Below are 20,072 nucleotides of genomic sequence, written 5' to 3' on the forward strand. Positions count from 1 at the left end.
TAAGAAAATTAAAATTTATAGATATAAAATATAGCATTTTGAAAATTATTTAATTATAATAACAATTTAAATCATAAATATAAGACACGTTTATTTTAATCATTTCGGTACTTTACGCATCTAGATGCAAAAGCAAAAATTGAAACAAAATAAAAAAAGAAGCTGCAACCAGATGATCGATAGCTAAAATATAAAAACGAACTTCTAAATGCATAATCATGGTAGATGCATTATTTAAATGAACAAACGAATAGACCCAAGAAGGAAACGTAAAGGGTGATGGATATCGAAGTGAGATTATAAATGGGGACTGGAGTAAGGCATCCAATGGTTGAAGTGATTAAGTCGATTCGTGAGAAGAGGAATGTGATGTATTTAAAGATGTTATTAACAGAAAGGTTTGATCGCCTTGGGGCTAAGTGCTGGCTTGGTTACATACTTACATTTATTAGCTAGTGTATTATAAAGCACCCGGTAGTATTTGTCTATTTGATGTAGCTAGAGGACCCCATCTTGCACTTTTTGCTTCGATGTTATGGTATCATTTGAGGTGTTCACTACACAGAAATTAAACAACATTATAAATTGAATATAGTATAGACATAATTACATATATATGAAGATGTATTGAATGGCTGAAGTAGTGTCTGTGTGATTCAAGACGTGATACAAGATTGTTGGTGTTTTATGTGTGTGAGAAGTTTCTAGAAGGTTTGAGAAGGCAATATTGAAGGACGGTTTGAGGATAAATTGAAGAGGAAAACTACTATTTCTTTGGTTGATTAAATTGGAGTTTTACAAAGAAAAGGAAAATAGCAAAAAGGAAAAAGTATTTTTCTTATGAGATTTGGAAATCTTCTCCTATGGTGATTAGGAAGTATTGATGGGTATATAAGGAGGTGTTAGGCACGTCCTAAAGAAGCAAGAGAGCTGAGGCATAAAGGTTAGAATCCTAGAGAGCTTTCTGTTGGTGTGCGGCTTAGTTTCGCGGTTTGGTGCTTGTGTTGTTCAAGCTTCTTTGTTCGTCGGTGTGACGTGTGTGTGAAGGTTTCTCAAGAGAGTTGAAGATCTGAAGTCTAGGCTCAGGGGGAGTTTAGCCCAAGGTTAGGTTATCCTGGTTTGAATCTAGGCTTGGTGTTAGTCTAGTTAAGGGTAGAGAATTATCCTTAAGATTTCATGTTATAGAACGGAGCGGTGAATTAAGAGGGTTGTGCTTAATTTACGCGTTTGCGAATAGGTTGTATTTGCTTTCTTGTTCTAGTGGAATCGAAATCTGGACGTGGTCCCGGGGAGTAGGAAAAACCGAACCTCGTTAACAAAGTTCTTGTGTTCTTTACTTTCTGCTCTTTATTATTGCCTCATCCGCATTTACAAGTGGTATCAGAGCGGGTTCTCGATAGAGATTCAGTCTTGTTTCGGGTAGATCAAGGGTGAGGGTAGTTTAGGAAGTAAGGAAGAGCTTTGAATCAGTTGTGATGACTTCATACAGAGAAGGCACGTCTATGACAAGACCACCGTTGCTTGATTCATCTAATTATGGATATTGGAAGGTTCGTATGCAAGCGTTTATTAGTAACCTTGATGAGGATTGTTGGAATTCGATTGAGCTTGGTTGGGAGCCCCCTAAATTCGTGGATGATAAAGGAGTTGAGTGTTTTAAGCCAAGAGATAAGTGGACTGCTGCAGAGAAAAAGCTATCAAGTTGCAATTCGACAGCCAAGACAGCGATTTACAATGCTATTGATTCAAGCCACTTCAAGTTAATCTCTCAATGTGTATCAGCTCAGAAAGCGTGGAAGTCATTGGAGAATATGTTTGAGGGTACTTCAAGTGTCAAGAGAACTAAGTTGGATATGTTGGCTTCACAATTTGAGAATCTAAGGATGGAAGAAAAAGAAACTGTGGCTGAGTTCAGTGCTAAGTTATGTGATATATCTAATGAGGCTTTTGCTCTTGGAAAGCAGTACAAAGACAAAAAGCTTGTGAAGAAGCTGAAGCGATCGTTGCCTGCAAAATTTGAGTCAAAAATTTCTGCAGTTGAAGAAGCTCATAATTTAGATGAGATGGCTTTTGATGAGTTTGTTGGGATTCTTAAAGCTTTCGAATTAAGCAAAGCATATGAAGCTGAAGGAGTTAAGAAGAAAGATGATGAAGTTAAGGAAGCAATAAAGAAAGAAGTTGATATTGGAGTAGCTCTTAAGGTATCATCTTGTGAAGATTCAATGGCCATGTTATCAAGACAATTTGCTAAATTTCTGAAGCGTAAGGGCGAAGAGAAGAAAAGTAGAATGGGTGAAGAGATAAAGACTTTATCAAAGAATGTTCAATGTTTTGAATGCAAAGGATATGGTCATGTACGGTCTGATTGTGCTAATCTACAAAAGCATAAGAAGAAGGCTATGAATGTTGTTACTAGTGATTCTGAAACTGATTCAGATGAAGAAGAAGATCTGAAGAATTTTGTGGCGTTTACAACTTTTGAAGATAGTTCTGAATCAGCGTCTGCAACAGTGTCTGCAACTGCTTCTGAATCTGCAGCAAAACCTGCAACTGCAGCAGAGCATGAGTCTGAGAGTGATAGTGATTCAGAGGATATGAGCTATGAAGAACTTGGTAAGAGTTATGAGAAGTTATATGCACATTGGCTTAAGGTAGTTGATGAAAATTCAGTTTTGATTAAGGAGAAGCTCAAGTTAGAGGCTAAAGTTGTTGAAGCAGAGAAACTTGCATCAGAAAAAGAGGAAGAAGCATTACAAGCTAAAGTGCGGCTTGAAGAAACTCAAAAGAATTTGAGGATGCTTAATAATGGTACAGAGAAACTGGATCATATTCTGAATATTGGCAAGACAGATAAGTGTGGTCTTGGTTATGAAGGAAAAGTTTCAAAATCGGATCCAGTGTTTGTTTCAAGTGGAAAAATCACGTCTGCTTCAAAGCGTACTTCAGAGACTGCTACAGAGACGATATTTGTGAAAGAACGTGGTACAAAACTTTCTGAATTGCAGAATGCACCTAGACAAGTTTTTCGACCTGTTTGTCATCATTGTGGTGTTGTTGGGCATATTAGGCCAAGATGTTTCAGATTGTTGAGAGAGAGGAGTCGCATGGAGAATGCTTTTGATGTAAGGTTCCATGGTCCTACATGTTATCATTGTGGAGTTCAAGGACATCTTAAGAGGAATTGTTTCAGATTCATTCAAGGAGTCAATCATGGAGGTCTAAGGCGCAACAAGATTTGGGTTAGAAAAGATGAGTTCTATCGAGGTGGTGTACTATGCTATCAACCACGTATTGCAAAGCGGGGAGAATTTTCTGGTTAGTTTTGACCATGTTGTGACTCATTCAGGGGGAGAATGAAGATGTGTCTGGTGATGTTGTTTAGGTGTTTGAACTGATGAGTTCACAAGCATAGTCAAAAAGGGGGAGAATGAAGATGTATTGAATGGCTGAAGTAGTGTCTGTGTGATTCAAGACGTGATACAAGATTGTTGGTGTTTTATGTGTGTGAGAAGTTTCTAGAAGGTTTGAGAAGACAATATTGAAGGACGGTTTGAGGATAAATTGAAGAGGAAAACTACTATTTCTTTGGTTGATTAAATTGGAGTTTTACAAAGAAAAGGAAAATAGCAAAAAGGAAAAAGTATTTTTCTTATGAGATTTGGAAATCTTCTCCTATGGTGATTAGGAAGTATTGATGGGTATATAAGGAGGTGTTAGGCACGTCCTAAAGAAGCAAGAGAGCTGAGGCATAAAGGTTAGAATCCTAGAGAGCTTTCTGTTGGTGTGCGGCTTAGTTTCGCGGTTTGGTGCTTGTGTTGTTCAAGCTTCTTTGTTCGTCGGTGTGACGTGTGTGTGAAGGTTTCTCAAGAGAGTTGAAGATCTGAAGTCTAGGCTCAGGGGGAGTTTAGCCCAAGGTTAGGTTATCTTGGTTTGAATCTAGGCTTGGTGTTAGTCTAGTTAAGGGTAGAGAATTATCCTTAAGATTTCATGTTATAGAACGGAGCGGTGAATTAAGAGGGTTGTGCTTAATTTACGCGTTTGCGAATAGGTTGTATTTGCTTTCTTGTTCTAGTGGAATCGAAATCTGGACGTGGTCCCGGGGAGTAGGAAAAACCGAACCTCGTTAACAAAGTTCTTGTGTTCTTTACTTTCTGCTCTTTATTATTGCCTCATCCGCATTTACAAGTGGTATCAGAGCGGGTTCTCGATAGAGATTCAGTCTTGTTTCGGGTAGATCAAGGGTGAGGGTAGTTTAGGAAGTAAGGAAGAGCTTTGAATCAGTTGTGATGACTTCATACAGAGAAGGCACGTCTATGACAAGACCACCGTTGCTTGATTCATCTAATTATGGATATTGGAAGGTTCGTATGCAAGCGTTTATTAGTAACCTTGATGAGGATTGTTGGAATTCGATTGAGCTTGGTTGGGAGCCCCCTAAATTCGTGGATGATAAAGGAGTTGAGTGTTTTAAGCCAAGAGATAAGTGGACTGCTGCAAAGAAAAAGCTATCAAGTTGCAATTCGACAGCCAAGACAGCGATTTACAATGCTATTGATTCAAGCCACTTCAAGTTAATCTCTCAATGTGTATCAGCTCAGAAAGCGTGGAAGTCATTGGAGAATATGTTTGAGGGTACTTCAAGTGTCAAGAGAACTAAGTTGGATATGTTGGCTTCACAATTTGAGAATCTAAGGATGGAAGAAAAAGAAACTGTGGCTGAGTTCAGTGCTAAGTTATGTGATATATCTAATGAGGCTTTTGCTCTTGGAAAGCAGTACAAAGACAAAAAGCTTGTGAAGAAGCTGAAGCGATCGTTGCCTGCAAAATTTGAGTCAAAAATTTCTGCAGTTGAAGAAGCTCATAATTTAGATGAGATGGCTTTTGATGAGTTTGTTGGGATTCTTAAAGCTTTCGAATTAAGCAAAGCATATGAAGCTGAAGGAGTTAAGAAGAAAGATGATGAAGTTAAGGAAGCAATAAAGAAAGAAGTTGATATTGGAGTAGCTCTTAAGGTATCATCTTGTGAAGATTCAATGGCCATGTTATCAAGACAATTTGCTAAATTTCTGAAGCGTAAGGGCGAAGAGAAGAAAAGTAGAATGGGTGAAGAGATAAAGACTTTATCAAAGAATGTTCAATGTTTTGAATGCAAAGGATATGGTCATGTACGGTCTGATTGTGCTAATCTACAAAAGCATAAGAAGAAGGCTATGAATGTTGTTACTAGTGATTCTGAAACTGATTCAGATGAAGAAGAAGATCTGAAGAATTTTGTGGCGTTTACAACTTTTGAAGATAGTTCTGAATCAGCGTCTGCAACAGTGTCTGCAACTGCTTCTGAATCTGCAGCAAAACCTGCAACTGCAGCAGAGCATGAGTCTGAGAGTGATAGTGATTCAGAGGATATGAGCTATGAAGAACTTGGTAAGAGTTATGAGAAGTTATATGCACATTGGCTTAAGGTAGTTGATGAAAATTCAGTTTTGATTAAGGAGAAGCTCAAGTTAGAGGCTAAAGTTGTTGAAGCAGAGAAACTTGCATCAGAAAAAGAGGAAGAAGCATTACAAGCTAAAGTGCGGCTTGAAGAAACTCAAAAGAATTTGAGGATGCTTAATAATGGTACAGAGAAACTGGATCATATTCTGAATATTGGCAAGACAGATAAGTGTGGTCTTGGATATGAAGGAAAAGTTTCAAAATCGGATCCAGTGTTTGTTTCAAGTGGAAAAATCACGTCTGCTTCAAAGCGTACTTCAGAGACTGCTACAGAGACGATATTTGTGAAAGAACGTGGTACAAAACTTTCTGAATTGCAGAATGCACCTAGACAAGTTTTTCGACCTGTTTGTCATCATTGTGGTGTTGTTGGGCATATTAGGCTAAGATGTTTCAGATTGTTGAGAGAGAGGAGTCGCATGGAGAATGCTTTTGATGTAAGGTTCCATGGTCCTACATGTTATCATTGTGGAGTTCAAGGACATCTTAAGAGGAATTGTTTCAGATTCATTCAAGGAGTCAATCATGGAGGTCTAAGGCGCAACAAGATTTGGGTTAGAAAAGATGAGTTCTATCGAGGTGGTGTACTATGCTATCAACCACGTATTGCAAAGCGGGGAGAATTTTCTGGTTAGTTTTGACCATGTTGTGACTCATTCAGGTGGAGAATGAAGATGTGTCTGGTGATGTTGTTTAGGTGTTTGAACTGATGAGTTCACAAGCATAGTCAAAAGGGGGAGAATGAAGATGTATTGAATGGCTGAAGTAGTGTCTGTGTGATTCAAGACGTGATACAAGATTGTTGGTGTTTTATGTGTGTGAGAAGTTTCTAGAAGGTTTGAGAAGGCAATATTGAAGGACGGTTTGAGGATAAATTGAAGAGGAAAACTACTATTTCTTTGGTTGATTAAATTGGAGTTTTACAAAGAAAAGGAAAATAGCAAAAAGGAAAAAGTATTTTTCTTATGAGATTTGGAAATCTTCTCCTATGGTGATTAGGAAGTATTGATGGGTATATAAGGAGGTGTTAGGCACGTCCTAAAGAAGCAAGAGAGCTGAGGCATAAAGGTTAGAATCCTAGAGAGCTTTCTGTTGGTGTGCGGCTTAGTTTCGCGGTTTGGTGCTTGTGTTGTTCAAGCTTCTTTGTTCGTCGGTGTGACGTGTGTGTGAAGGTTGCTCAAGAGAGTTGAAGATCTGAAGTCTAGGCTCAGGGGGAGTTTAGCCCAAGGTTAGGTTATCTTGGTTTGAATCTAGGCTTGGTGTTAGTCTAGTTAAGGGTAGAGAATTATCCTTAAGATTTCATGTTATAGAACGGAGCGGTGAATTAAGAGGGTTGTGCTTAATTTACACGTTTGCGAATAGGTTGTATTTGCTTTCTTGTTCTAGTGGAATCGAAATCTGGACGTGGTCCCGGAGAGTAGGAAAAACCGAACCTCGTTAACAAAGTTCTTGTGTTCTTTACTTTCTGCTCTTTATTATTGCCTCATCCGCATTTACAATATATAATAGATTTGCCAAAAAAAACACATATATAATAGATTTTTTTTTTCTTCGTTTACTACTACACTAATTTTGAATTATCATCAAACGTAGAATTGGTACTGGACTACTGGCTTATTATAAACTAAGCGGAGTGGGTCATCCTCTTTTATACTTTGTAGACAAGAAGAAACTAGTTTATTTTTTATAAGATTCGTAGGATTGGGTTTGATTTGGTATGAGACATGTTGTTATCATATTCTTGTCTAATCATTTGATTCTAATATAATTTAAAAGGAATTTAGAAACTACGTAATAGTTTTTGCTAGATTTGGTATATATGTGGTTCTGTTAGATTCTTTTTCACCTAGTGGTGGCTTCGTTCGGATACCAAACCCAATCACTGTCCTTTTCACCTTCCCATCTCTCTTAGTTCATCCTTTTATTACCAATCACCATCTTCATTGTTATTATCATCTCATATTCAAGAAGATTACAATTCATTAGAAAGAGAATGCCGTCCAAGAATTATCATTATTCATCTTCTTCTTTTTCTTCTTCTTCTTCATCTTCTTCTCAGCTAAGTACTCCAAGGTACTTTCCTTTCCCGAGGTTAATCAAGTCTAAATGATTGTTATTGAGATTTAATCTTGCCTAATCAACTATGGGATTTATTTTCTTTTATTCATCTTGTAGAGCATTATTTCAAAATGGACCGTCTCAAGCCATTTCTGTAAGTTCTTATTTACTAATATTCATCTACTATTGATTTCTTGATGAATAAGTTAGTTTATTTTTTTTTTGAAATTTTTGGTTTCTATTTACAGAAATCTCCTCTCTGGGATGTTGAGGAGGTGAAGTGCAGCCTTGGTTCCTCAATGCCTAAGGTCAATTTCACATTTCATGATTTCATGTACATATCTACTTAACGCATACTTTTTTTTTTTTGGTTGCAAATATACATGTGACCTTACCTATTTATGGGTTATGGTCCTTACGGATTTTGCAGTCTGACGAAGAACTAAAGGGGGAGATTGATGAGCTCGAGACAGAGATCTTAAAGTTGGAGCGGTATCTTCTCTCGCTCTACAGATCATCTTTCGGAGATTATTTGCCTGCATTATTGTCACCAGATAAGTCTTCACTCCCTCCATTTAAGACCGAACTTCACAATGACCGGGCCTCTTCTGTCTCTGCTAAGTCTGTCTCATCCAGCTTCAAACGCTTGTCCCAAACAGTGAGTGATCTTGCTTTTTTATGATATATTAATGCAACTGCAGTTTTCTTTAATAATAGTTTAAACATTTTCACTTTTTTCAGGACAAGATAAAAAGATCTGACTCTGGTAACCCGAGTTTGGCTGATCTTCTTGGTCTTAGCACTCTTAGTCCCAATAAACTCTCTGAAGAGATTTTAAGAATTATTTGTGTGATATACTTCAAACTATCAGACAATGGACATAACAGATTTGTAAAGAACTCAAAGAATGATGAGTGTGGACAGGAACTTGGAGTTGTTGTCCATAAGCTTTACGTAGACGATGACAATTTAAAGTCTATAGAGAGCATGCTTCAGAATTTCAGGTGAGATCGCATGGTAAAACAAAAAGTGTAAATATTCTTGCATTACATAAATTTTAAAGTGGCTTACTCTTTTTAAAACTGACAAAATGCAGATCGTTGGTGCAAAAGCTTGAGAAAGTTGATCTGGCAAGGATGGATAGGGAAGAGAAGCTTGCTTTTTGGATCAACATTCATAATGCTTTGGTGATGCACGTAAGAAAATTAGCAATCTCGAGTTACCGAATATATATTTAAACGTATTTTTGCTATCATATATGATCTTAAAAGTTGTGTAATCATCTTACAGGCATATATAGTATATGGACTTGGTGAAGATACAACAATCAAAATGGTCTTGAAGGTTTGAGATATTGATTATTTTCTTCAGTCAACTGGTTTTGTTAGATCGTTGATCATATGAGAAATTAAACAACTATGTGTTTAACCTGTCCACAGGCAGCGTTTAACATAGGTGGGGAGTGGGTAAATGCGTACGATATCCAGAGTTTGATAATGGGCACTCGTCCATGCCATTCACCATCAGTAAGTTGATTTATGAATTTAGTTGTTTGTATACGTTTATGTTACTTTTTCTCAAATAAAACCATAGTGATTAGTATTTTAATAACTCTCATTTGGAAAAGTAACAGAATCTTTTTCAAATGGCCAAATATGAAAGAAGCCATATTGTCTAACAACTTGTACTTTTTAAAGATATGAAATCTACTTGGTGTCAATGCATAAATTATGTTTCTTTGGCCATGGTAGCGTTTATGGACGCTGTTTTCACCGTCTAAGAGTTCGAAGACGAGTAACGGTGGACACACTTATGTGTTGGACTATGCCGAACCACTTCTTCATTTTGCCCTCTCTGCCGGAACATCAACAGATCCAATGGTACCAACTCAACTCCTTTCCCCTTTAAGTCTCCTCACAAACGGAGTTAACAATTTCAAAACAATGTAATGGTTATTAGGTCCGAGTTTATACAGCAGAAGGAATCTTTCAAGAACTTAGGCAAGCAAGAGACGAATTCATCCAAACAAGTATTGGTTTTGAGAAAGAGACAAGGATTCTATTGCCAAAGATCGTATACAACTACGCGAAGGATACTTCTCTCGACATGGCTGAACTCTACAATACAATATCAGAGTGCCTAACAGAGAAACAAAGAACAACGATGAGACGAATTGTAAAGAAAAAGCAAGATAGAAGTATTCGTTGGATTAGCCATGACTCCAACTTCCGTTATATCATCCATTCGGAACTCGTCAGAGGGAGTCTATGAATTTGACAACGATATGGTATTCCGTTTGGTGCCAAGATTTTGCTAAATGACGGAGCTTGAAATTGTATGTATTGTGTATCACATACAATGTGTGTTCTTGTCTAAAAGATTTAAGTTGCAGTCTCCAATCCGAAACAAGACATCAATAAAACATACCCAAAAGCAAAGAGAAGAAGTCATACAAACAGTCATTTGTTAGGCATTATACGTATACTTTATGTGTATATATACTTATAATATATAGCATATCAACTAAACACCACACAGACAGAACCAAGCTTAATTTGTTCTGGCAAGAGGAAAGCAAAACCAAACTTTACAGATTAGTTAAAAAACGAAGGAAGAGTAAAAAGGGTTTCTTCTAGTCATGCCATACAAAATCTCCTTTGCTTCGTCCACTTCTTCTATAATCGATTTCTGCATCCGAACTGCACAGACCCATCTTGTACTTTCTGCTTGTCTTTGCTTGACCTCCATTTCCCGGCGTGCTTGATACCGATATGTGCTCAAGTTGCCGCTGCATATGATCTGCTTTCATATAACAAAGAAGATTTCAATACACATACTTCTCATTTGAGGTAAATTGTAAAACTCAGATCATGTAACATATTACCATTGTAAAACTCGAGGGGCTCTTGTAAGTTGCTTCTATTATCTTCACTTTTTTGCAGGTCCAAGTTAGCCTCCGAGCAATAAAAATTAAGCCCTTCACCTTCTGATGCAGCCTTTATATTACAGTTTGGTGAAGTTGCATCCAAGGCACTACGTGGCCTCATGGTGAAGGAGCCATCGTTCAGATGTGTGATCTCCACATATTGGCTTGTCGCGATGACTTCATCTGCACTGAAACCAAAGGAAGCTCTGTATGCTTCGAGTTCTTCCATATCATGCTTGGAAATACGTTGACCATTCCCACTAGTTGGATAAACATCCGAGTCCTTTGAAACACTTAGTCTTCCACCAGTTTGAGAAAAGGGAGCATCATGGTCAAGGTAGTATCGAGCAAATGTGTCAGGACAGAAGAAATTAGAACCTTGAGATGCCTTTGGAGTATTGTTAGTCTCAGGTGTCTGTGCATAAGTAGAGTCACTCCTTGAACATTTGCCTGATCTTGGAGAAGCCAAAGGATCCCATTGCGGTAAGAAGTCACGCTCGGGAAAAGATGAGCATCGACCATCGCCCCCCAAGGTCCTTGAGATTGGTGACCTAAGACCGCTTGCAGGGCTGCCAGGGTACAGCGCGTATGTTGCATGAAGATCGTTGGCAGAAACGTAAACACCTTTCTCTGTTTTCTTGAGATCAGCAGTAGAAGAAGTCAAGAACCGAGCATAAGGTACTTCAGGTGACGAAGGAGTGGTGAGATGATGTGCTAACTCAGGAGGTGGAGTCAAAGGAGCAGTAGATGGCTCCGTGGTATAGGTCGAGAAAACCGGTGGTGAAACCAATTGGGTCTCATGAGCATAAGGCCCTGTTGCAAACATTGCGGATGAAGGACCACCAGGAGAGTTAGCAGATAACGAAAGCTGGCAATTTGGCGATTGCATTGTCGAAGGAGCAGCAGAATGTGAGAAAGAAGCTGGAGAGGAAGGTGGAGCAAGCATTGATGTAGCTTGGTTACTCAATCCCGTCGTTGACTGAGGTTGATTTGATTGATGATGACGACCAGTTGCAACATTCCCTTCAGGTATTCGAGAAGCTGGCACAATACGCCTCTCTCCTTTTTTCGTACCAAAACAAGACAACACTTTAAAACACCCAACCCACCGCTTCCTCTGTCAATTACAGTTTAAAAAACAAACTCATTACATACACACACACACACACAACAAGCTTAAGAACAGAAGCATTTAAACAATATTTTTATGTCAAACCTTTTCCTTGTTTTACCGAAAACGTATATCAAAAACCAAGACTCTGAAGCAATGGGTTGGTACTAGTTTCCATTACAAGACTATGAAAAGACTTGTCAAGAAAGGGTCCAAAAAATAATATTAGTCTACATCAAAGATCGGTCCACACACCAACTACGAGTAAGAATGATTAAGCTAAATAGATCCTGAAACTAAAAACCCTAAATCAAAAGTCTCCATTTTTAGCTACCAACTACACTGAACTAACCGATGAAAGCGATAGCTTTATGATCTAAAATTACAGTTTCAAGCTTTTAAAGGAAGAGGACATAACAGACCCGTACCCGTTCTCGAAGAGGAAGCCTATTCGCCATTACCATCGAACCTCTCGATCTCTGTTTCTTCTTCGAACAGATCCAGATTTTTCACTAATCTCTCTTTTGCTTAGTTCATTTAGTTGAGACACACATTTAAGTGAGAATTTAGGGTTCAGGAGCGGTGATAGAGTGGGGGATGAATAGATTCAGCCGCAATTTAGGGTTTGTTTATCTCTCTCTGACCAGATGCATCTAGAAGAAGACGAAGAAGAAGAAGCAGAGGCTGACACCATGTAGATTTTGCTGTTGTGAGGCAAGACAAAAGCAACATTTTTGTAAAGCAAAAGCCATTGTTACTATTTTAAAATAAATTCATTTACAATTTCTATATTATGTTAAACAGATAATTATTTCTTTTAACAGCATATTTTAAAAAAATTATAAAACTAAAATAAAGTGAATAATAATTGCATAGAAATATAAGAAAACGTAATAAAATATTATAATTGTTTTTTTTTTTTTTTTTTTTTTTTTTTTTTATGTATAAACAAACCAAAAAATAACGTCTAATGAGATTACCTTTGTGCCGAGGAATGCTCCGTTCTCTCTCCTAATTACGGAATTGTAAGTTTTCTCGCTGCCGTCTTTAACACCGTCAATTTCACCGCCGACCCAAACCTTGTGGGCTCAAGAAATTCTCGCTCAGCTCTAGTTGTTATCCGGAGATATTACCATATTCTGTCCGGCTTCAGACAAATACAAATCGGGTTCTATTTCTATATCTTGTCTTCAGCTTTCTTTGTTGCAATAGATGTCAATTGGAACAGTATCTGCAAGAGATGTCAATTGAAGAAGAAGAGGATAAACCTCTGGTTTTATCTAACCTTCCTCAGTTTTACTCTTCTGAAAGAAACGTACGAAGCTTAATTGGTCGTTTTCTAAACCCTGACTATCAACGTATGTCTAATTGGATTTTAGAGATGCCAAGGATTTGGAGATTATATAATAGAGTCAGAGGTGTTGCCTTATCAAGAGATCGTTTTCAATTCATTTTCAAATATGATGAGGATATAAATGAAATATTGAAGACTGGGGTGTGGACTCAAGATGATTGGGGAGTTGTCATGGAAAGATGGGTAGCAGACCCTCCTGCAAATTATCTGATGTTTCTACCTGTATGGATTAGACTCCGTAATTTACCAGTGAATCATTATACGAAGGATACTATTGGAGAAATTGCTGGTTGTGTTGGTCAAGTTCTAGAGTTGCCTTTTGATGAGAAGGAGGCTCAAAGCAAGGACTATGTTCGGGTCAGGATCTTACTTGATGTTTCAAAGGGGCTGAAGAACTTCAAAGAACTTCAACTTCCAAACGGATCACTTGTCAAGATTGGTATTGATTATGAGAGAGTTCGCAAAAGATGTTTTCAGTGCCAACGGTTGACTCATGATAAGAGTAGATGTCCTTTTGCTCAGTTAGATATTACAGCTAGAGATTGTTCATCAACGAATTTACTAGCTGAGGCAATCACTTCTGATGTGCGGGATCCGAAGATTTTGAGCCTTAAAATTCCTCAGCAAAGCGCATCTCAAGATCTTACAAGGGTTTTCATTAAAGGCAAGGGGATAGATCTTCATGATAAAGATATTTTAACTGCAGAATGTTCCTCACCAAAACTTTTAGCTGATGCAATCAAAGCTAATGTGATGAATCAGAAGATCTCGAGCTTTGAAGCTCCTCCTCAAAGCTTGCCTCAAGGTAATTCTTTTTATTGCTCTCCTTCAGCCTTATACTCGAGTGGTTTAGAGGCTACCTCCTCAAAGAGTTTGCACCAGAAATTACCCACTGCTAAAAGACCAAGATCATGGTTAAAAAATACTAAGGATAGAAAAAGGAAAAATCTAAAATCTCGAGATATTTCACTAGATAATCAGATGGAGGTTAGTGAAAAGAATCTAATTCAGGAACAAGGGAATGGATTGGCCAAAAGTCTCTAGAGAGACAAGAATACGGTGGTTCCAGGTGAACTGCCGCAAGATCAGTAGGTATTTTGAGTTGGAATTGCCAAGGGCTGGGGAACTCTTGGACAATTCTTCATCTTAAGGAAATGAGAAAAGCTCATTTTCCTGATATCCTTTTCCTCATGGAAACTAAGAACTCAAGTGTTTATTTGAAAAAGGTTCAAGGGTGGATAGGCTATAGTAACCTTAAAACGGTTGAACCAGTTGGAACTAGTGGTGGGCTTGCAGTTTTTTGGAAAGACAGTATAGATATCAAGTTTTTGTTTGTTGATAAAAATATTATAGATATGGAAGTTTCTTGTGGCTCTAAAGTGTGGTTTATTTCATGTGTGTATGGGAACCCAGTTACTGGCCTTAGATCCGCAGTTTGGGATAAAATTACAGATTTTGGTTTGTCTAGATCAGAAGCTTGGTGCATGATAGGAGACTTTAACTCAATATTATCCAATAAGGATAAATTGGGAGGACCGCTAAGGGATCTCAGCTCTTTTTTCCCTTTCCAAGAGCTTTTGGCAAATTGTGATATGGCTGAATTGGGCAGTTCTGGAAATGGCTTTACATGGGGTGGAGTTAGAGATAAACAGTGGATCCAATGCAAACTTGATCGCTGCTTCGGGAACCCGGCTTGGTTTTCTTTGTTTCCAAGTAGTCGGCAGTGTTTTCTCGAGAAGTTAGGATCAGATCATAAACCTGTTCTGGTTAATTTTTCTTGTCATAAAGAGTTACATAAGAGCCAATTTTGGTTTGACAAACGATGGGCTGAGGATCCCTCTTTTATGGAAGTAATTAAGAAAGCTTGGAATGAGAAGAAGACTATGGACAACAACAGTTCTGTGATGGTAAGATTTGAAAATTGCAGAAAGGCTATTGGAAGTTGGAAGAAAAGAGTTTGGACTAGTTCAGAGATTAGAATCAAAAGACTGCGAAAAGAGCTGGCAACACAAGATGCATCTTTACATCCGTGTTTCACGAGGATCAATGCGATTAAAAGAGAGTTAGCCATCGCCTTTAGAGAAGAAGAAGTGTATTGGAGACAAAAAAGCACAGAAAAGTGGCTTCTTCATGGAGACAGAAACACTAAATTCTTTCAGGCGTCAGTGAAAGCTGCAAGAATTAAGAACTCGTTACCTTTTCTGGTAGATGATAAAGGAACAGAACACTTCTCAGAGCTAGAGAAAGGAGAGGTTGCAATTAAGTATTTCACTGATTTGTTTAAATCTTCGGGTCCTTCTCCGATTAGTGAACTGCTCATTAACTTCCAACCAAGAGTATCAAACCATATGAACCAAGACCTTTCCAGGAATATTACCATTGCAGAGATTAAGCAGGCTGCCTTTTCGATTAGCAATGAGAGTGCTCCAGGCCATGATGGTTTAACCGGGTTCTTTTTTAAAACGTATTGGCATTTGATAAAGGATCAGGTTAACACTGAGGTTTTACGTTTTTTTGATACTGGTATTATCCCTGAGGGTTGGAACCATACTCACTTGTGTCTCCTCCCTAAGATTCAGACTCCAAAAAGAATGACAGATCTTAGACCTATCAGCTTGTGTTCTGTGATCTACAAGATAGTTTCAAAAATATTGGTGCATCGTTTGAAAAAGCATCTACCAACTATTGTCTCTCCAACACAAGCTGCTTTTGTATCAGAAAGGTTGATCTCCGACAATATTTTGATTGCTCATGAAATCGCTCACAGTCTCCACTCTAATCCAACGGTCTCTCAAGAGTTCATGATGGTTAAAAAAGATATGTCTAAGGCATATGACAGAGTGGAATGGATCTTTCTAAAAGACATGCTTCAAGCTCTTGGGTTTCATGATAGATGGATTTTTTGGACTATGGGATGTGTTTCCTCTGTTAGTTACTCAGTGATAATGAATGGAGAACCGTTTGGATTAATCAAGCCTGAAAGAGGCATTAGACAGGGAGATCCTCTTTCTCCCTTTCTTTTTGTCTTATGCACTGAAGCTTTGATTCATCTATTTGATCAAGCTACTATGGCAGGCCATATCACTGGTATTCAGTTTCATCACTCTGGGCCTCAAATTAATCATTTGTTATTTGCAGACGACAGTTTGTTTTTTTGTAAAGCGAATAGAACAGAATGTGCTGAAATGATGAGATGTTTGCAAAAGTATGAATGGATGTCTGGTCAAGTGATTAATAAGGAAAAATCAGCTATTACGTTTGGGTCTAAATCAAATAATTTAGATTGGGAATGGATAAAAGAGAAATCGGGGATTTGCCTAGAAGGTGGTGCAGGAAAATATTTAGGTCTTCCTGAATGTTTAAGTGGATCGAAACAACAACTGTTGGGATTCATAAAGGATAGGCTCCATTCTAGGCTAACTGGCTGGTATGCCAAAAATCTTTCACAAGGAGGTAAAGAAGTTCTTTTAAAGTCTATAGCTTTGGCACTTCCAGTCTATGCAATGTCCTGTTACAAGCTTCCTAAGGGCATCATTAAGAAAATGATTTCTGTAATGATGGACTATTGGTGGAGTAATACTCAAGATAAGAAGAAAATTCATTGGTTAAGCTATGAAAAAATGACTCTGCCAAAATCTGCTGGAGGATTTGGATTTAAGGATCTGGAAATTTTCAATCAAGCTTTGTTGGCCAAACAAGCATGGAGGCTCCTTCACGATACAGACTGCCTCTTCTCAAGATTTTTCAAAAGCAGATATTATGCGACTGATGATTTTTTGAATGCCGCAAAAGGAAGAAATCCTTCCTATGGTTGGAGAAGCATTATCTTTGGTCGACAATTACTTTCTAAAGGCCTGAAACGAGTCATTGGTAATGGGAAAAACACTCTCGTATGGATAGACAATTGGCTGTTTGATAATAGAGCTATCAGGCCTATAGGTCTTCACTCCTTAATGAACATTAATCTTAGAGTTGTTGATCTGTTCAACCATCGCACAAGAATCTGGAATGATTTTCTGTTAAGATCACTGTTTCATCACTCGGAAATCAATACCATTAAAGCTATAAAACCTAGGATTGGTTTTGATGATTCGTTTTGCTGGGGTGAAACTAGAAATGGTATTTATTCAGTAAGCTCTGGGTATGCTTTGATGTTCAAATTGCAGAAGAAAGATATTTTGGGTGTTGCTGAAACTCGTCCATCTACGAATCCTGTTCTACAAGCTTGTTGGACCGTGAATACTGCTCCAAAAATCCAAGTTTTTCTTTGGAAAGCTCTTAATGGTGCCCTTGCAGTTGTTGATCGTTTGAGAACTAGAGCAATAAGGATTTTTGATGGGTGTATGTTCTGTAATGCAGAGGTGGAATCGATTAATCACATCCTTTTTCTATGTCCCTTTGCAAGACAAGTATGGGCCTTATCAGACATTCCATCTCCGCATCTGGGCTTTGGTAAATCGATTTTTGCTAATATGTATTATCTTTTTGGTTTGGAAAAGATAATTGATTCTATTGATGAAGTTAAATCAGCCTTTGCCTGCATCTTATGGCATTTATGGAAAAATAGGAACAGCTTTCTTTTTGATGGTGTTTTTTTGCCTCCGGATGTCTTAGTGCACAAAGCTTTGGATGTCACTAGAGATTGGTCTTCGGTGCATAGACAAGATATTTCTCAGTTGAATACTTTATCAAAGCAGACAAATACATGGCAACCTCCTTTTCAGGGGGAAGTAAAGTGTAACATTGGCTTTTCTTGGTCTAAAAGGTTTAGCTTATCTGGTGCTTCCTGGGTGGTTAGAGATCATGATGGTAAAGTAGTTCTTCATAGTAGAAGATCGTTTGCTTCTGTTGTTTCAGTTTTTGAAGCCAAAATTAAAAGCTGGGAATGGGCACTTGAAAGTATGGCAAGCTTACACTTTGAACATGTGACTTTTGGTGCAACTACTATGGAAATCATCAAAGCTATGCACAATCCTCAACAATGGCCAGCATTAGTTAGTTCTATCTCTCCGCTCCTTTTGTTTGGTGAAGATAAACCACATTGGTATCTTCTTTTTGAGCCGACTTACTGCAACAATGGAGCCTTAATGATAGCAAAAAGTGTTACTTCGGACATAAGAATTTCCTCATATGTTGCTAGTGGAGCTCCTAGATGGCTAACAGGTTTTTTTGATAACGAACAAAGGTTGGTAAGACCCTCCTCTAGTCTGCCACCTCTTCTCTTTAAGTAACAACTTGTTTTATGGTTTTCTTATATATATATATATAGCTATTCAAGGTTTTTTGTGGTTTGTTTTATCTTTCTCCTAAACACAAAAAGACAAATCCCTCTTTCCTAAGAGATTTTTGGATAGTCATCTCTTACCTTGGTTTACCATCTGTTTTTGTCTTCTTTGACTTTTTGGGTTATATCTCTTACTCCCTAAGTTATTGTTATATATTTTTACTATTTCCTACCTACTATATATTTACTTATTATGTTTCTATATACTTTTATCTCTTTCTCTGGTCTTTCCTTCTCTTGCTACTTCTGATGTCGGATGAGTTGTGGAATGACTTGCAATACATGGATTTGGGGAGAGATGACCCAGAACTGTTTATTCCTCATACGACTTACGCTGGTGTGTTAGCTAGAAACCGGCTCAGCTTGATTGGGAGAACTCTTAATCCCAGAGAACAAGACCTTAGGCGTGTGATCTTCTATCTACCGCATCATTGGGGTGTAGCTACGAGGGTTCATGGAAGAATATTAGCTGACAGTTACGTTCAGTTCTTATTCCAGTCCGAGGTTGATCTTTTTATGGTTCTACGAAGAGGACCCTGGGTGTTTGGCAACTGGTTTGTTGCTTTGCAAAGGTGGGAAGACTTTCCGGAGATGGATTTCCTTACTAGTATTGATCTTTGGGTCCAAATTCGAGGTATTCCTCTACCTTATGTTTCCGAAGCCTCTGTTACGTATATTGCTAAAACTTTGGGGGAGGTTGTCTATCTGGACTTTAATGAAGAGACTTCGAAGCAGATTGATTTCATCAGAGTTAAAATAGGAATTGGAATTACAGATCGTCTGCGTTTTTTCAGAAAAGTCCGATTTGAATCAGGGGAAGGAGCTATGATAGGCTTTGAGTACGAAAACCTCAAAAAGATTTGTACTAACTGTTCTCGCTTCAACCATGATTCTGCCCACTGTCCATATTTTGTTCCACCTGTTGATCTTGATGATATCCTTGAGGTTCCAGCTGCTCAGGTTTTTAAAGTAGGAGAGGGTTCCAACATCTTTAGCTTTCGTGACGAGAAACCTTCATCTCAAAGTTCGGAGCTTTCCACTTCCTCTCTCATATCACAGCCACCAAGACCTACTAATCCTGCTCCCAATCTGGAGGAATTCTTAACTGCTCACCCCCTCAGAACTAGCTTTTCCTCAAGCTCAGACTTCCTAGGAGCCTCATTAAAAGTTAAGAACGACAGCAGAGAGAAAGACAAAGTTAACTATGACGATGGAGAGTGTTCTAAACGCAGGAAAGGCAAACAGGTTCAGTCAGAAACAGAGAGAAACACTCGCCCACGATGGAGAGCATGGTTTATCACCATTGATGGTTGTTGCTTTAGTTTGTCATATATATAAAACGTACTTTGGAAAAAAAAAAACAAACCAAAAATCTGAAACTATGAAATGTAATAAATTATATTACTGCCAAGGAGAATTTTATCCCAATAATGAAATGAGAAAAGCTAATCGAAAATGTTGAAGATTTGATTACCGAAATATTTTAAAGTTTATATCATCTTTGAATTTTCGTGTGATATAATTTAGTAGATAATTTGATTATATTATTTTCTATTTTGTTTTGGTAGTTATGGATGTATAAATTAACAATTATGTTGTGAGAATTTAAAAGTAAGTACGAAAAATCTTTTTTTTACAGACTAGTCGTAATTTTGTTAAAATTTCCCTATTACTAACTGGAAAACATATTTAGTAAAATAATATTTTATTTATAAGATTTACATATTTAAACTCTTGTCAATTAAGTAAAGTTATTATTTGTAATATTTAAAAAATATTTAAAATATTTTTTAAAAATAATATTCATAATTTAAATAATCTAGATATTTTTAACTTGCTAAGC

General features: G+C 37.7%; 6 protein-coding genes across 9 annotated transcripts; 5 read left to right on the forward strand and 1 right to left on the reverse strand.

The window, feature by feature from the left end:
* The first annotated feature begins 1,165 nt into the window (after positions 1 to 1,165).
* Positions 1,166 to 3,320, forward strand: LOC147924502 (uncharacterized). The gene has a single exon (XM_087496808.1). The coding sequence runs from the start codon at positions 1,476 to 1,478 to the stop codon at positions 3,318 to 3,320; it is 1,845 nt and encodes a 614-aa protein (XP_087352934.1). The 5' UTR covers positions 1,166 to 1,475.
* A 566-nt stretch (positions 3,321 to 3,886) lies between these two features.
* On the forward strand, positions 3,887 to 6,131 carry LOC147924503 (uncharacterized). The gene has a single exon (XM_087496809.1). The coding sequence runs from the start codon at positions 4,287 to 4,289 to the stop codon at positions 6,129 to 6,131; it is 1,845 nt and encodes a 614-aa protein (XP_087352935.1). The 5' UTR covers positions 3,887 to 4,286.
* A 1,313-nt stretch (positions 6,132 to 7,444) lies between these two features.
* LOC104757905 (uncharacterized) lies at positions 7,445 to 9,976 on the forward strand. The gene is made up of 10 exons (XM_010480688.2): positions 7,445 to 7,569; positions 7,672 to 7,708; positions 7,803 to 7,862; positions 7,985 to 8,212; positions 8,296 to 8,558; positions 8,651 to 8,750; positions 8,845 to 8,898; positions 8,994 to 9,080; positions 9,306 to 9,434; positions 9,514 to 9,976. Exons 1-10 carry the CDS (start codon positions 7,490 to 7,492, stop codon positions 9,823 to 9,825), a joined length of 1,350 nt encoding a protein of 449 aa, XP_010478990.1. The 5' UTR covers positions 7,445 to 7,489; the 3' UTR covers positions 9,826 to 9,976.
* LOC104757906 (uncharacterized protein At1g76660) lies at positions 9,954 to 12,381 on the reverse strand. 4 transcript variants are annotated; one of them, XM_087495812.1, is made up of 3 exons: positions 12,020 to 12,381; positions 10,439 to 11,597; positions 9,954 to 10,353 (listed from the first exon to the last, which is right to left on the reverse strand). In XM_087495812.1, exons 1-3 carry the CDS (start codon positions 12,053 to 12,055, stop codon positions 10,187 to 10,189), a joined length of 1,362 nt encoding a protein of 453 aa, XP_087351938.1. In that variant the 5' UTR covers positions 12,056 to 12,381; the 3' UTR covers positions 9,954 to 10,186. The 4 variants fall into 4 exon arrangements, with proteins under 4 accessions (XP_087351938.1, XP_010478993.1, XP_010478992.1 ...); XM_010480691.3 differs by having other exon boundaries at positions 9,954 to 10,356; positions 12,020 to 12,374; XM_010480690.3 differs by having other exon boundaries at positions 12,014 to 12,374.
* A 450-nt stretch (positions 12,382 to 12,831) lies between these two features.
* On the forward strand, positions 12,832 to 13,989 carry LOC109130252 (uncharacterized). The gene has a single exon (XM_019239785.2). It carries the CDS (start codon positions 12,832 to 12,834, stop codon positions 13,987 to 13,989), a length of 1,158 nt encoding a protein of 385 aa, XP_019095330.1.
* A 4,489-nt stretch (positions 13,990 to 18,478) lies between these two features.
* LOC104757907 (uncharacterized protein At4g02000-like) lies at positions 18,479 to 19,685 on the forward strand. Its single transcript, XM_010480692.3, has one exon. It carries the CDS (start codon positions 18,479 to 18,481, stop codon positions 19,565 to 19,567), a length of 1,089 nt encoding a protein of 362 aa, XP_010478994.1. The 3' UTR covers positions 19,568 to 19,685.
* The last annotated feature ends 387 nt before the right edge of the window (positions 19,686 to 20,072 follow it).

This window comes from Camelina sativa, chromosome 17 (assembly GCF_030686135.1).
Source record: "Camelina sativa cultivar CO46 ecotype springtype chromosome 17, ASM3068613v1".
Taxonomy (NCBI): Eukaryota; Viridiplantae; Streptophyta; class Magnoliopsida; order Brassicales; family Brassicaceae; genus Camelina; species Camelina sativa.

Excerpts from the sequence above, each read along its gene's own strand:
- LOC147924502 (XM_087496808.1), top strand. The coding sequence starts at position 1,476 with ATGACTTCATACAGAGAAGGCACGTCTATGACAAGACCACCGTTGCTT.
- LOC147924503 (XM_087496809.1), top strand. The coding sequence starts at position 4,287 with ATGACTTCATACAGAGAAGGCACGTCTATGACAAGACCACCGTTGCTT.
- LOC104757905 (XM_010480688.2), top strand. The coding sequence starts at position 7,490 with ATGCCGTCCAAGAATTATCATTATTCATCTTCTTCTTTTTCTTCTTCT. Across the intron at positions 8,559-8,650 it reads AGCATGCTTCAGAATTTCAG|ATCGTTGGTGCAAAAGCTTG; the intron begins GTGAGATCGCAT and ends GACAAAATGCAG. Across the intron at positions 9,081-9,305 it reads GTCCATGCCATTCACCATCA|CGTTTATGGACGCTGTTTTC; the intron begins GTAAGTTGATTT and ends TGGCCATGGTAG.
- LOC104757906 (XM_010480689.3), bottom strand. The coding sequence starts at position 12,055 with ATGGTAATGGCGAATAGGCTTCCTCTTCGAGAACGGGTACGG. Across the intron at positions 11,598-12,013 it reads CTCTTCGAGAACGGGTACGG|AGGAAGCGGTGGGTTGGGTG; the intron begins GTCTGTTATGTC and ends TGTAATTGACAG. Across the intron at positions 10,357-10,438 it reads GCCCCTCGAGTTTTACAATG|CAGATCATATGCAGCGGCAA; the intron begins GTAATATGTTAC and ends GTTATATGAAAG.
- LOC109130252 (XM_019239785.2), top strand. The coding sequence starts at position 12,832 with ATGTCAATTGAAGAAGAAGAGGATAAACCTCTGGTTTTATCTAACCTT.
- LOC104757907 (XM_010480692.3), top strand. The coding sequence starts at position 18,479 with ATGTCGGATGAGTTGTGGAATGACTTGCAATACATGGATTTGGGGAGA.